The sequence below is a fragment of the Myxine glutinosa genome, chromosome 10 (assembly GCF_964187855.1).
Source record: "Myxine glutinosa chromosome 10, kmMyxGlut1.1, whole genome shotgun sequence".
NCBI lineage: Eukaryota > Metazoa > Chordata > Myxini > Myxiniformes > Myxinidae > Myxine > Myxine glutinosa.
Genome location: NC_136270.1, coordinates 123,809,547 through 123,825,818, shown reverse-complemented (window position 1 = coordinate 123,825,818; position 16,272 = coordinate 123,809,547). Strand labels below are relative to the sequence as shown.

Below are 16,272 nucleotides of genomic sequence, written 5' to 3'. Positions count from 1 at the left end.
GCCATCCTGTTTTCCAACCCCGTTAACCCCTCGTTTATTTCTCCCATTTGGCCACCCACGTCCTCCAATTGACCCCCCAATTTGCTTTTTAATCCCCTAATTTGATTTCCCAATTGCTCTCCCATTTTGTTTTCCAAATTATTTAACCCATCTTTCAATCCCCCAATTTGATTTTCCATATCATTTTTCAACCCCCCAATTTGGTTTTCCAATTGCTCACTGTTCTTTTCCATCCCCATCTGCATGGCTGCCTGTATCTGCGCCATGAGGGCCTGCACATCTACCCCCCCCCCCCATTTGCGCAGCGGGCGCGGCCCTCGTCGCCATGTGCGAGGTGCCGCCATTTTGTTCGCCTGCCACCCCTACTGCTGCACCCTCATCAATGTCCTCTTCCATTTCTCCCAATTGTCCCAATTCTTCCCGGGGGTCCTGGGTTGATTCTACCTCTTCCTCTACCTCCTCATTCACCCCCACCGGCATCCGACCGCCTTGGCTATCCATGGCACGATTCAATTTAGATGTTAATACAATTTCGGCCGCTCATAATTTTGAGTGCGTTAGGCGCACTTCGGGTCAAATCCCACTCCCCGACACCGATTGTTGCGGCCAATATGCACAATTGGTGTCCACAATTTGGTCTAAAAAATTTAGTCCCAGGTTCCAAATCCCACTCCTGACACCAATTGTTGCGGATCTCAGAACGTCGGCCTTCCCCTTACCAAGGGGGGATTAATCCACTTGTCCTTTTACTAGCCGACGCGATCCGGGGCTATCACGTTCCTTCCGGTCGGTGTTAAATAGGGTTGTAAGCCAAATTAGTCTTATTACCTAAGCCAAATTAGTCTATTACATAAGTACTAACACTGGCTGTGAAGCAAGGAAATACCCCCACCCGAACCACAGTTTCAGTGGACACGCCGAGCGATTAGCGAGCCGCGATTTGGGCCGTTAACAGGGATTAACCCGATTGGAGTGGTTGTGATCGTGCCACGCTTACCCAATTGAGAAATCACTAAGACGGTCAAATTAAGAGGAAAACAGGAAGAACAAGGAATTTATTATACACTTTGTACAAAGAAGAAGAGGAAGAGAAAGAGCAATGTACAGTGAAGAGGAAGAAGCAGATACACAGGGCAGCCTTATACAGTCTTACACTTATCCCTGGACACGGGCCCGTTCACACTCAGTCACACTCTCAGACTCACTCACACGGGGTTTGTAGATGGTCGGGTTGAGGGTCCACCGATGGCGTCCACAGCTCGCTCCGGTCCCCGACTTGTACCACGAAGCAGCTGGTGATGGTAGACGGCAGGCAAGATCGCCCCGTGTCGGTGGCGCGGATCGGACAATTATACTGGGGGGGATCGGTAAGCTGGCGATTATACTGGCGTAAGTAATAGTTGTACCGGCGCCTTATACGCGCTCCCGGTATAGCTCGGTACAATGCGCCACTCCCACCAGTCCTCTGCAAGGCGCCGCTCCAGCAATGCTCTCCCAATGATGTCACCAAAGCCAAGCCAAGTCCCAGTTCTTTGCCACTGCCGTATGCACGCGAGTCCTTCTCATATATCGAGTGCCGTTCAGTCCTCTTGGTAAAACGCAATCGTGCAAGACCTTGGACAGTCCTTCAATACCACATAAGTCCTTCAGAGCAAAAGCGCGTCTCCCAAAAGTCCTCCAGAGGGCTTTGCGCTCGCGGTTATATAGCGCCGCTTTAGCCAACCCTCTCGAACCTCTAGCCACACCCTTACCACGCCCTTTAGCCATGCCCACTCGAGCCCTGGTTGGTTGATGGGGTCTTACCGGCTCCGCCCTTGATGTCTGCTTGACGTGGCCACACCCCCGACCTCGCGCCCCACCCCCTTTTCGGGCCTTACCTCGTGGCATTTGGGCTGGTTTGAGCATCCTAATGCGAGGGGCAATGGAGTGCAGACTGGATGGGCGCAATGGGGCATGGGGTGCAGACTGGATGGTGTGCAATGGAGTCGATTGGAGGGAGGGCTGCAAACTGAACGGGGCCTACTCTTATTTGTTTTACACAACGCAGGTATCACTATTGGAAATGGCCTTAGCTCACATATACTAAGAAATAACTAACGTTCTAAGGTGACCTACGTGTTGCTTGTGGCCTAACTATGGGGTGCAACCTTTAACCTTTAATGATGTTACCTGTGTGGGTTCTCAAAACCGCAACAATATATATATATATATAGATATATATATAGATATATATATAGATATATTGTTGCGGATCCCGGGTTCGTCGATGTACAAAGGGGGGTTTATGCCCCGTTCCCCCACGAATTCCGGGTCCACTGAGGCCGCCGACCACAACTACTAAACTCGTGGTTGACGGATTGCTTGGCAACTCCAGCCGCCGAGCCCGCAGCTGCGCGTGGAAGGGTTAACGGTCACAACCCGAATACCTTCGGACACACGCAGCCGTGAGAACGGGGACTGAACCCCGCACAAGTCGCACTTCTTCCTGACGCCCGAGCGGTTGTGCATCGCGTGACCCGTGCCGTTACACTATCAGACCCAATTGAGCGGTTTTTTTTTGGGCGATGCTCGGTCAATGGATGGGAAATGACAACAACGGCCAGGTTGGAAGTACCAAACACAGTATTTGTTTACAGGTATGTACAGAACAGAGACAAAGCAAAGAATCTTAACAGCCTTACCTACGTTTCCCAGACAAGGGCCCTCATTCGTTCAGGGAAGGGGGGGAAGAGGGTAATGCACAGGGAAGCGCGGGGCCACTTCGTGCAGCTCGCCCGGATGGGCTTGGTCGTGCAGCTCGTCTGGATGGGCTTGGTCGTGCAGCTCGTGCGAATGGGCTTGGTTGTGCAGCTCGTGCGAATGAGCTTGGTGGACGAAAGCCCCAGGAATCGCTCCAACCCAAGGCGCCAACAGCCGGAGACGATCGCGGCAGGGATGAAGAGCGATGATGAACGAGGAGCAGGAACCAGAGGACCGATCAGGATAGCAGGAGCCCAGCGAGAGAGAGAGCATGTGTTTATGGGCCGGGTTTTTATAACACCCCAACCCCTTCCCGAATGTTCCGTGGGTCTCAATTGGCCGCCGGGGGTCACGGGACGTGACAGCCCCTCATTGGCCACCCTCGGCCACTCCCCCATGCCTTCCCTTTAGCTCCCATTGGTTGCTCGCTGCTCCTCCTCCCAGGAATGTCTCGTTCCTCCTTCGGGGAAGGTTTTATTCCTCTTTCAGGCCTGCAGGACCTAGTCTCGTCCCATGACGAGGCACTTTAGGCCTCAACGAGGCCTACAATCATCCTGCCTGACTCAACGTATTATTTGTTTTCTTTCTAAACACTGGAAAGGGCCTATGCTTTACATTTAATAAGAAATAACTAACTATAGGAGGCTACATGTTGTGGTGTAACTAACTATAGGGGGGTTGCCTTTATTCACAAAACCGCAACAATATATATATATATATGTTATTATATATAGATATATATATGGATATGGATGGTGGTAGTAGTCGTAGTAAACAGTACTCTGTCCACGGGCCGCAATCCAATAGAATTTCATGCTACATCCTGATTGGAATTTCCTTCAAGAGTCTCCACTTCAACTTGTTTTTCTTTCCTTTAGTTGTTGAATATATTTTGATGAACTTTGTTTGCACTATCCTGCCGAGCCAACTTTCTTTTTTTTCTTTATCTCTGCTGTTTCCTATATACATCCTTAACTTTCGCACCTTACACCACTCTAGAGGAAGGACGTCGGTCAAGGAAGGTTCCATTATCGCATCTTTTCATGATGGGTCACTGAAGTTTCAGGATTTAAAAATGGAGTCATTGTGTGGTTATTCCAAAGGTGAAAATGTTTGTTCCATAACTACCAATGAGGTACCGTGTTTGCAGTACTGGATGGCTAGCGAGTTGGTTACCGGTATGGAGTCCTACGTCCCAAAGACATCTGAAGGCAGCGGAGGAGAAAGTGCTGCAATGTGAGTTGCCATAACAACCCACCTTTCCATGATGCACCTCTGCTCCCCATCCTTTCTCAAATTCTCATTTTTGCCTTTGTAGCTCATTGTCACTGGCTATCACTGGCAGCATGCACATCACCTTCCCCACCTATCACTGGCAGCACGCACATCACCTTCCCCACCTATCACTGGCAGTATGCACATCACCTTCCCCACCTATCACTGGCAGCACGCACATCACCTTCCCCACCTATCACTGGCAGCACGCACATCACCTTCCCCACCTATCACTGGCAGCACGCACATCACCTTCCCCACCTATCACTGGCAGCACGCACATCACCTTCCCCACCTATCACTGGCAGCACGCACATCACCTTCCCCACCTATCACTGGCAGCATACACATCACCTTCCCCACCTATCACTGGCAGCACGCACATCACCTTCCCCACCTATCACTGGCAGCACGCACATCAACTTCCCCACTTATCACTGGCAGCACGCACATCACCTTCCCCACCTATCACTGGCAGCACGCACATCACCTTCCCCACCTATCACTGGCAGCACGCACATCACCTTCCCCACCTATCACTGGCAGCACGCACATCACCTTCCCCACCTATCACTGGCAGCACGCACATCACCTTCCCCAACTATCACTGGCAGGAAACACATCTCCTTCCCCACCTATCAATGACAGCGTACACATTACCTTTCCCACCTATCACTGGCAGCAAGCACATCACCTTCCCCACCTATCACTGGCAGCACGCACATCACCTTCCCCACCTATCACTGGCAGCACGCACATCACCTTCCCCAACTATCACTGGCAGCTTACACATCTCCTTCCCCACCTATAAATGACAGCGTATACATTACCTTTCCCACCTTGTATCACTGGCATTGATCACACATGTGTAATCCTTGCAGGTATTCGCAGCAAACTTCTGGGCAGCTACGTGCCGGTATCACAAGACGGGTTGTCATTGTGGACGCTGACTGTCCTTAATCCGGAGATAGAGAGTGAGGATCAACAGATTGACGGACTGGAGAGCAAGTGTGAGAGCACCAACCAGCCGCCATGGTGCTTTCATACACCGCTTGTGCTTGTGCATGGTTTTGGTGGTGGTGTCGGTCTGTGGGTGCTGAACCTCGACTCCCTGTGTCGCCGGAGGCCCGTTCTTGCATTTGACCTCCTGGGCTTCGGACGCAGCTCGCGGCCATCCTTCGAGTATGATGCCGCCACTGCCGAACGCCAGTTTGTGGATTCCATTGAAGCGTGGCGAGCCAGCATGGGACTACCCGCGATGATTTTGTTGGGACACAGTCTTGGGGCTTATCTTGCCACCTCGTACGCCCTACGCTGGCCCCATCGGTAAGTCATTTGGTCGGTAACTTGGAGCCATCAGTTCCTCTCATCATGTGATCATTGTGTTCAGTTTGTCACCTTGTTCTCTCCTCTACATTTCGTTCATTGTCCCAAATTCGACTTACTTGATAACAGCATCCATTGGTCATCTATTTGGGAATAATAACTTGAATTTACATTGTTCGCGATAAGCGCAGCACCGTCGGCGGTACGTTTTATTCTTTATTTATTTCCCTCAAGATTTCACATCGAGTAATGATAAATCGGTGGCAAAAATGTAGAAACAGAGAATAATGCTTTGAGGTAACAAGAAGCAAGTGGGATGGAATGTCGGGTCATTGTGAAGTGGACCGAGGGCGGGAAAAGGGATTTGTTTCAAGTGGAATGCTGCACAGCAGAGCATTAATTGCCATCGTGCCGCCCCCACAAGGGTCCGACACCTGCTCCTCGTGGACCCCTGGGGTTTCCTGGCAAGGCCCGAGCACGTGGAGGAGACGAGACCCATACCAATGTGGATAAAGGCTCTTGGCCGCCTGCTCAGTCCTTTCAACCCACTGGCTGGACTGCGAGCTGCTGGACCTTGGGGTAAATGATCAAAACATCATTCTATAGTGGAAATTCTATAGCAATCTATAGTGGAAATGATAGTCCATTTGGCATGATGTTGACTTTCGTTGAATGGACGGAAAACCAAAATGTATGTGAAGGAGCCCATTTTCACCTCTTTGAGCTCATTTTCACCTCTTTGAGCCCATTTTCACCTCTTTGAGCCCATTTTCACCTCTTTGAGCCCATTTTCACCTCTTTGAGCCCATTTTCACCTCTTTGAGCCCATTTTCACCTCTTTGAGCCCATTTTCACCTCTTTGAGCCCATTTTCACCTCTTTGAGCCCATGTTCACCTCTTTGAGCCCATGTTCACCTCTTTGAGCCCATGTTCACCTCTTTGAGCCCATGTTCACCTCTTTGAGCCCATTTTCACCTCTTTGAGCCCATTTTCACCTCTTTGAGCCCATTTTCACCTCTTTGAGCCCATTTTCACCTCTGAGCCCATTTTCACCTCTTTGAGCCCATTTTTTTTTTTTTTTTTTTTTTTTTGTATACTGAATCGAGGCTCGTGAAAGAGCTAAAAATTTTCACCTCTTTGAGCCCATTTTCACCTCTTTGAGCCCATTTTCACCTCTTTGAGCCCATTTTCACCTCTGAGCCCATTTTCACCTCTTTGAGCCCATTTTTTTTTTTTTTTTTTTTTTTTTTGTATACTGAATCGAGGCTCGTGAAAGAGCTAAAAATTTTCACCTCTTTGAGCCCATTTTCACCTCTTTGAGCCCATTTTCACCTCTTTGAGCCCATTTTCACCTCTTTGAGCCCATTTTCGCCTCTTTGAGCCCATTTTCGCCTCTTTGAGCCCATTTTCACCTCTTTGAGCCCATTTTCGCCTCTTTGAGCCCATTTTCGCCTCTTTGAGCCCATTTTCACCTCTTTGAGCCCATTTTCGCCTCTTTGAGCCCATTTTCACCTCTTTGAGCCCATTTTCACCTCTTTGAGCCCATTTTCACCTCTTTGAGCCCATTTTCGCCTCTTTGAGCCCATTTTCGCCTCTTTGAGCCCATTTTCGCCTCTTTGAGCCCATTTTCGCCTCTTTGAGCCCATTTTCGCCTCTTTGAGCCCATTTTCGCCTCTTTGAGCCCATTTTCGCCTCTTTGAGCCCATTTTCGCCTCTTTGAGCCCATTTTCACCTCTTTGAGCCCATTTTCGCCTCTTTGAGCCCATTTTCGCCTCTTTGAGCCCATTTTCGCCTCTTTGAGCCCATTTTCGCCTCTTTGAGCCCATTTTCACCTCTGAGCCCATTTTCACCTCTTTGAGCCCATTTTCACCTCTGAGCCCATTTTCACCTCTGAGCCCATTTTCACCTCTTTGAGCCCATTTTTTTTTTTTTTTTTTTTTTTTTGTATACTGAATCGAGGCTCGTGAAAGAGCTAAAAATTTTCACCTCTTTGAGCCCATTTTCACCTCTTTGAGCCCATTTTCACCTCTTTGAGCCCATTTTCACCTCTTTGAGCCCATTTTCACCTCTTTGAGCCCATTTTCACCTCTTTGAGCCCATTTTAACCTCTTTGAGCCCATTTTCACCTCGTTGAGCCCATTTTCACCTCTTTGAGCCCATTTTCACCTCTTTGAGCCCATTTTCACCTCTTTGAGCCCATTTTCGCCTCGTTGAGCCCATTTTCGCCTCGTTGAGCCCATTTTCGCCTCTTTGAGCCCATTTTCGCCTCTTTGAGCCCATTTTCGCCTCTGAGCCCATTTTCGCCTCGTTGAGCCCATTTTCGCCTCGTTGAGCCCATTTTCGCCTCGTTGAGCCCATTTTCGCCTCGTTGAGCCCATTTTCGCCTCGTTGAGCCCATTTTCGCCTCGTTGAGCCCATTTTCGCCTCGTTGAGCCCATTTTCGCCTCTTTGAGCCCATTTTCGCCTCGTTGAGCCCATTTTCGCCTCTTTGAGCCCATTTTCGCCTCTTTGAGCCCATTTTCACCTCTTTGAGCCCATTTTCGCCTCTTTGAGCCCATTTTCACCTCTTTGAGCCCATTTTCACCTCTTTGAGCCCATTTTCACCTCTTTGAGCCCATTTTCACCTCTTTGAGCCCATTTTCGCCTCTTTGAGCCCATTTTCGCCTCTTTGAGCCCATTTTCGCCTCTTTGAGCCCATTTTCGCCTCTTTGAGCCCATTTTCGCCTCTTTGAGCCCATTTTCACCTCTTTGAGCCCATTTTCGCCTCTTTGAGCCCATTTTCGCCTCTTTGAGCCCATTTTCGCCTCTTTGAGCCCATTTTCGCCTCTTTGAGCCCATTTTCACCTCGTTGAGCCCATTTTCGCCTCTTTGAGCCCATTTTCGCCTCTTTGAGCCCATTTTCGCCTCGTTGAGCCCATTTTCTCCTCTTTGAGCCCATTTTCACCTCTTTGAGCCCATTTTAACCTCTTTGAGCCCATTTTAACCTCTTTGAGCCCATTTTCACCTCGTTGAGCCCATTTTCACCTCTTTGAGCCCATTTTCACCTCTTTGAGTCCATTTTCACCTCTTTGAGCCCATTTTCACCTCTTTGAGCCCATTTTAACCTCTTTGAGCCCATTTTCACCTCTTTGAGCCCATTTTCACCTCTTTGAGCCCATTTTCGCCTCTTTGAGCCCATTTTCACCTCTTTGAGCCCATTTTCGCCTCGTTGAGCCCATTTTCGCCTCTTTGAGCCCATTTTCGCCTCGTTGAGCCCATTTTCGCCTCGTTGAGCCCATTTTCACCTCTTTGAGCCCATTTTCACCTCTTTGAGCCCATTTTCGCCTCTTTGAGCCCATTTTCGCCTCTTTGAGCCCATTTTCGCCTCTTTGAGCCCATTTTCGCCTCTTTGAGCCCATTTTCACCTCTTTGAGCCCATTTTCACCTCTTTGAGCCCATTTTCGCCTCTTTGAGCCCATTTTCGCCTCTTTGAGCCCATTTTCACCTCTTTGAGCCCATTTTCGCCTCTTTGAGCCCATTTTCGCCTCTTTGAGCCCATTTTCGCCTCTTTGAGCCCATTTTCGCCTCTTTGAGCCCATTTTCGCCTCTTTGAGCCCATTTTCGCCTCTTTGAGCCCATTTTCGCCTCTTTGAGCCCATTTTCACCTCTTTGAGCCCATTTTCACCTCGTTGAGCCCATTTTCGCCTCTTTGAGCCCATTTTCGCCTCTTTGAGCCCATTTTCGCCTCTTTGAGCCCATTTTCGCCTCGTTGAGCCCATTTTCGCCTCTTTGAGCCCATTTTCACCTCTTTGAGCCCATTTTCACCTCTTTGAGCCCATTTTCAACTCTTTGAGCCCATTTTTACCTCTGAGTCATAGAAAAGGGTGTTGAAAGTGATCGCCTTTTTGGTGCCTTTCCATGAAGGCCTTGAAGAAATATTCGGTTAACGTCCCACGTCATTGTCTTCCTCAAAAATGTATCGACGTGAGGATCACAAACAATGGAGAGCAAAGGTTGTAGATTATAGAGTTCTTCAAATAAGGCAAAATTAAGTATCAAACCTTGAAATTGTGCGCAATCCAAGTTGGGGACTGAACTGGCTGTGAAAAGGTCGATGATTCGTGACCGAATGGTTTCTGTAACATTTTCCGGCTCACACGATGCACGTTGAACTCCCCCAGGACCCACCCTCGTGCAGCGCTTCCGACCAGACTTCAAGCGCAAGTTTGCCTCCATTTTTGACGACGATACAATCAGCGAATACATCTACCACTGCAACGCACAGACGCCCAGGTACGCACCTCTGCACACCGCTCATTTTCCATCACTCTCACTGGGAAATTGTTTTTATTCAATGAAATGGTCTTATCAACGTGAATGTAACGTGCTCTGATGACAGCGGAGAGGTTGCCTTCAAGGCAATGACCATCCCATACGGCTGGGCCAAGCTCCCCATGGAGCATCGCATTGGACAGCTTTCTCCGGAGGTTCCGATCACGATCGTCTACGGTGCACGTTCTTGGATAGACAGCCAGGCCGGGGCGCACGTGATTGCTGCTCGTCCTCATTCGTACGTGCGTGTTGTGGTGAGAATCAACTTTGTACAGAAATCAACACGTCATGAATGCTTTTGATTGGATTGCACACCACCTCACTGTTCATGTGGTAAAGTGTTGTGGAAATGGCCCCAGTGGGTAAAACTGTGTGGTATAATGTTCGCTAATTCTTAGTAGTTTTAGCACAAGCGTAACATACTATTCATGCAATGGATATGCATTGCGTATGTAATAGATAGATGGTTGGTTCTTCTTCCCTGTCATTCTGTTTGTGTCTAAAACCTAAAACCTAACGGCATTCCTGACAACCCGTAGTTTTATATCCTTTCTTCTGTAATCTGTTTAAATGCTCTCTTTTGAAGTGCCGAAACCTTGCAGTGCGGAACTGGCTGAAGGAAGAAACGAGAGCCGTTTAAAGATGTTCAGTTTACCTGAGAGAACTTGCGCTGATTCCGTTGGAATTCAAAGCAACCGTTTGAGCTCTTGACGTTGCTGTTGTGGCCAAATAATCCCACCCACCAGTTTGATCACTACCGATGGAAAAGAGAGAGGAGGGTGTGAGCCAGAAGGGATAAGAGGAAGACACGAGCGATCTGGGAGAAGAGGAAGACGCGAGCGATCTGGGAGAAGAGGAAGACGCGAGCGATCTGGGAGAAGGGAGAAGAGGAAGACGCGAGCGATCTGGGAGAAGAGGAAGACGCGAGCGATCTGGGAGAAGGGAGAAGAGGAAGACGCGAGCGATCTGGGAGAAGAGGAAGACGCGAGCGATCTGGGAGAAGAGGAAGACGCGAGCGATCTGGGAGAAGAGGAAGACGCGAGCGATCTGGGAGAAGAGGAAGACGTGAGCGATCTGGGAGAAGAGGAAGACGCGAGCGATCTGGGAGAAGAGGAAGACGCGAGCGATCTGGGAGAAGAGGAAGACGCGAGCGATCTGGGAGAAGAGGAAGACGCGAGCGATCTGGGAGAAGAGGAAGACGCGAGCGATCTGGGAGAAGAGGAAGACGCGAGCGATCTGGGAGAAGAGGAAGACGCGAGCAATCTGGGAGAGAAGGCTGGTTTTCACTTTGTGAACGGTCAGGCTGGGTTTCACTTCTCTCTCTGGCCACAGAATTTGTCCTGCAGTGTGATTGAACTGTCTACCGGCGGAGTCACGCCACGCAGACGAGCCGTGTTTCTATCTTTGACTCCGGAACGATTTCCCTGCATGGGCATTTAATTAACACCGGACTCCTGCACAACTCTATCTCCGGTTTGCCCGACCAACTCTCTGCAGTCCTGTCAAACCCCTGTGAATGTTTCCTGTGGTGTGCATGAAGGCTTTTATAAGCTAGTTAGATAAGATCTCCCATTTATTGTCCCCCGTCGCACAGCGTAGCGAAAGGGGGACTATGGCTTTCCCCTCCGTCCGTGTGTCCGTCCGTCCGTGCGTGTGTGTGTGCGTGCGTGCCGACGTGCGTGCGTAAGCGAAGGACCGCATTCAAATTTGGTGTGTGGGTGCAACCCACGTCAAAATCCAAGATGGCCGCCGCCATGTATGTCTGATGCCATGTATGTCTGAACCTTGTAACCTGCATATCTTGAAAAATAAGCGAAGTACCAACTTCTAATCTGGTGTGTGGGTGTATCTAGGCATAAGGAAGAACGCTATTGAAAATTGGGTCGCCACGTCAAAATTCAAGATGGCCACCTCCATGTATGTCTGACCCTTGTGAGCGAAATATCATATCGTAGCATGTTTTCTGCGTGTTCCACTTTGTCAACTCACATCATTTCCCTGATGGGGGACCAAGGTGTAACGCTTGTTTACTTGGTTTGTAGAGTGGTAGAGGTAAGGGTTTTATTTTTGATTCATTTTTAGCTCACCTGGAGCAAAATAAATATTCAGGTGAGGTATTAGCATCGTGCCGTGTCCATCAGTCAGTGAGTCAGATTGTATGTAGACACACGTATCTTCTCCAAAACTACTCACACGATTTTGATGAAACAAGCGTTCACGCTTGAAACAAACCACAGCGTTCACCAACTTTGATGGACTAATGTTTGTTCACGGCATTAAAAAAAAATCAGGGGTTTTCCCCCCTCCCCCCCCCCAAAAAATAGGTATTTACTTTTTACATATTTTGTGGGTCATCCGCACCTACTCATGGTTCCCTGGTTCCACCAGGTGAGCCCAGGAGCATTGCCCCTATTTTATTATTGTTATTGATTCATTCTTATTGCTTCATTCTCGTTTCCTTCCCCTGAGCCATTTGCTCTTAATAAGTACGCTTGGTCTTGGAGTGATTTCCGCTTGTTCGGGCTGCTTCGTTTGGTCGTTTAGGCTGGTTGCAGTGCAGTTGGAGTGCGGTTCAAACCACTTTAGACCACGCTCGTGACCGAATGGTTTGCTTGGCCGAATTAGATTCGTCATGGGCATCTGTCGGCGCTTCACCCAGTTAATTATACGGTCCCTCGAGCATTGTAACGTGGCAAACAGGCCCAGGAACTTGCTCGGAACCATGGACTTGGCTGGCGGTTGCGGTCGTTATGACATGACACCACGGGCCTCGAACCGAGCAACCAGAACAGACACGCGGCTGTAGCATCATTATGAGCCCAACAATCATGCACAGACCTATCAACTAATATGTTTGTTTGTGCGCATATTTTTGTTTTGTTTTTGGAGGATGTTTTCAAGTTTTATTCATATTTTTTGTTTGCTTTTTTTCCTTCTTTTTGTGTGTGTGTGTGTGCTTTTGACCTCCGCCACCGAAGGTGGACGCAGGTTGTGTTTTCACCCCTGTTTGTTTTTGTGGACAGGTTGGGTGTGTGACAATGACGAATTGATTAGATTTTGCTTAAGATCCGGATACTATAACTTTAAAATGATTTTTCACTATTGAGAGACAGGGCCAAAATGACAAAGAGCACTTGGTGAATGAGTTGTGTCGGTGACAAGAACGAATCTATTGATCTGGTGAAGATCCGGATCCATATCTGGCCTGGCGGTGGAATACAGAACGTAAACTGTTCAGTCCGGGTGGTGGTTTGCGCTCTATCGAGTGACGTTCTCGATTTTGTTCCCCTTATGTTGTTTTGTGCAACTTTAATATATTTTTGTGCATTTTTATTGTTTTTGTAAAAAATAAAATAGTTTTGTTGAGTTCATATTTATGTTGTTTTGTTAATTTATTGGGTTTGTTTTTGTTGTTCTGTGCAGGTTTTTGTGTTTGTTTATTTTTCTGCTTTTTGTTCATTCCAGCCGTGATTCTATAAAATGTTTAGAGTTTTCGACTCGTCTTCTTGGACCAAATTAAATCTTATGCCCATTGACCTTTACTAAAGTCCAGACTTCATGCTCTCCACTACTTTGTGCTGCAAAATAGAAGAACTGCAGATAGAACCGAATTGATAGGAGAATATTCCACACAAACTAGTAGAGAGCATGAAGTCTGGACTTTAATAAAGGTTAACAGGAGTAAGGTTTACTCTCGTTGTCGACCTTGTATCAGCATTTGGCCTTGTTTTCCAACAATCCTGCTAATGGAGCACCACATCACCTTTAAATTGTCCAAAGGAGGATGTTTACAGTTTAGAAAACCATGAATTGCTTAACATAACATTTTGTTGCTGAGTTCAGTTTTATTCATGAATCCCATTATGTTCCACCACCATAATTCCCATTTGTATCCTGTTTTTTTTGGGTTTTTTTCCAATGCAGTCTGTGCGGGGTGCGGGTCACCATGTCTACGCAGACCAGCCTGAGGATTTCAACAAGATAGTGGAACAGATCTGTGACACTGTGGAATGAAGGTCGTCTCGATCATTTCTGCGATGAGGTTGCACCGGAGGATTTCCACAAAGTGGGAAGTCACGCTTTTGAATCCTGAACCACTGCTTCCCCTGACCCATAAAGGTTCATAACATTCTGCCCAGTTATAAACTCGTTGCGTTACTAATGTGCCTTTCCAGGACTATTATAATGGAATTATTGTTGTTCATCCGGTTAGTAGAATACACTCAGCTCCAATATACAAGGTTTGGTTGAAAAGCAAGTTCTCAGGTTAGGAAGGAAGGAGTGGGGGAGAGAAGGAAGGAGGAAAGGAAGGGGGTAGGGGGAGGAGAGAGAGAGAGAAGCAGGAAGGGGGAGGAGAGAGAGAGAAGCAGGAAGGGGGAGGAGAGAGAGAGAAGCGGGAAGGAGGAGGAGAGAGAGAGAGAGAGAGAGAGAAGCGGGGAGGGCGAGGAGAGAGAGAGAGAAGTGGGGAGGGGGAGGAGAGAGAGAGAGAGAAGCGGGGGGAGGTGGGGGAGGAGAGAGAGAGAGAGAGAGAGAGAGAGAGAGAGAGAGAGAGAGAGAGAGAGAGAGAGAGAGAGAGAGAGAGAGAGAGAGAGAGAGAGAGAGAGAGAGAGAGAGAGAGAGAGAGAGAGAGAGAGAGAGAGAGAGAGAGAAGCGGGGGGAGGTGGGGGGAGGAGAGAGAGAGAGAGAGAAGCGGGGGGAGGTGGGGGGAAGAGAGAGAGAGAGAGAGAGAAGCGGGGAGGGGGATGAGAGGGAGAAGGCGTCTAAGTTTGGAACACAAAGTTAACTTTATCCCTTTTTCACTGAGTTTAATCGTAAGTATATTTCTGAATATTTTGAAACAAGGCATTATTATATAATAGTTTGTCCTTCAGCAATCCCAAGCACAGTTTCTATTGGTTGTCGTTACCAAATCCCAACTCGGACCCCTCCTCAGCGGTTAACAGTGAGTAGCTCGGCAGTGCTCGAGTGATGCCCCCAAGTAAGTGGTAGTGTGTTGAACGTGGCGACGCTGCGTATTCGTATAATATCATATCATACTGCAGTGGCTTCAACCCAAAGAAAATCTATTACGATCTTTATGGTCATTTGTTTAGAGTTTTCTACACTTTTTAATCACCATGAAGTGTTGATGGTCAATCAAACCGTTATCCACACCTCATCGTACTCGTATTCAGAACAAGATTGGTTTTGCCTTCTATTTGACAACAAAAGCAAAATGTACAAAAAGAATATCTTTCTTCCTAAACCGGTCCTTAAAATTGTAAATAGTATTTATTTTGGGATAAATTTTCATCAGCATTGACGCTAGTTAGAATTAGGGGTGGAAGGACATCCGATTCCGACTGTATTGCATTCCCTTCAAATGGTATAAATTTTGGATGATCAAATAAACAATTCAATTTTGCAGTTGCACTTCCTCTCCCTCTCACCCTAGTTGTGACCGCTTGGTGTTCATGGTCATGCTAACTGGGAAGCTGTGGATCTTGACCGCTCGGTCTTCATGGTCATGGTAACTGGGAAGCTGTGGATGTGGACCGCTCGCTCGGTGTTCATGGTCATGCTAACTGGGAAGCTGTCGAACTTGACCGCTCGGTGTTCATGGTCATGCTAACTGGGAAGCTGTGGATCTTGACCGCTCGGTGTTCATGGTCATGCTAACTGGGAAGCTGTGGAACATGACCGCTCGGTGTTCATGGTCATGCTAACTGGGAAGCTGTGGATCTTGACCGCTCGGTGTTCATGGTCATGCTAACTGGGAAGCTGTGGATCTTGACCGCTCGGTGTTCACGGTCATGCTAACTGGGAAGCTGTGGATCTTGACCGCTCGGTCTTCATGGTCATGGTAACTGGGAAGCTGTGGATGTGGACCGCTCGCTCGGTGTTCATGGTCATGCTAACTGGGAAGCTGTCGAACTTGACCGCTCGGTGTTCTTGGTCATGCTAACTGGGAAGCTGTGGATCTTGACCGCTCGGTGTTCACGGTCATGCTAACTGGGAAGCTGTGGATCTTGACCGCTCGGTGTTTATGGTCATGCTAACTGGGAAGCTGTGGATCTTGACTGCTCGGTGTTCACGGTCATGCTAATTGGGAAGCTGTGGATCTTGACCGCTCGGTGTTCATGGTCATGCAAACTGGGAAGCTGTGGAACATGACCGCTCGGTGTTCATGGTCATGCTAACTGGGAAGTTGTGGATCTTGACTGCTCGGTGTTCATGGTCATGCTAACTGGGAAGCTGTGGATCTTGACCGCTCGGTGTTCATGGTCATGCAAACTGGGAAGCTGTGGATCTTGACCGCTCGGTGTTCATGGTCATGCTAACTGGGAAGCTGTGGATCTTGACCGCTCGGTATTCATGGTCATGCTAACTGGGAAGCTGTGAATCTTCACCGCTCAGTGTTCATGGTCATGCTAATTGGGAAGTTGTGGATCTTGACCGCTCGGTGTTCATGGTCATGCTAACTGGGAAGCTGTGGATCTTGATCGCTCGGTGTTCATGGTCATACTAACTGGGAATCTGTGTATCTTGACCGCTCGGTGTTCATGGTCATGCTAACTGGGATTCGAGGCATAACACACGAGAGATCTGCTGAACATGCAAACAGAAAATCTAGTACATACA

At 48.3% G+C, this 16,272-nt stretch overlaps 1 protein-coding gene across 1 annotated transcript in view; it reads left to right on the top strand.

The window, feature by feature from the left end:
- Positions 1-15,063, top strand: part of LOC137433797 (1-acylglycerol-3-phosphate O-acyltransferase ABHD5) — a 36,220-nt gene extending 21,157 nt beyond the window's left edge. Inside the window, exons 2-7 of the mRNA XM_078786051.1 lie at positions 3,890-3,975; positions 4,896-5,340; positions 5,765-5,919; positions 9,501-9,612; positions 9,719-9,905; positions 13,576-15,063. Of these exons, the coding sequence (XP_078642177.1) occupies positions 3,890-3,975; positions 4,896-5,340; positions 5,765-5,919; positions 9,501-9,612; positions 9,719-9,905; positions 13,576-13,665 (1,075 nt within the window). The 3' untranslated portion in view covers positions 13,666-15,063. The remainder of the gene's footprint in view (positions 1-3,889; positions 3,976-4,895; positions 5,341-5,764; positions 5,920-9,500; positions 9,613-9,718; positions 9,906-13,575) is intronic.
- The last annotated feature ends 1,209 nt before the right edge of the window (positions 15,064-16,272 follow it).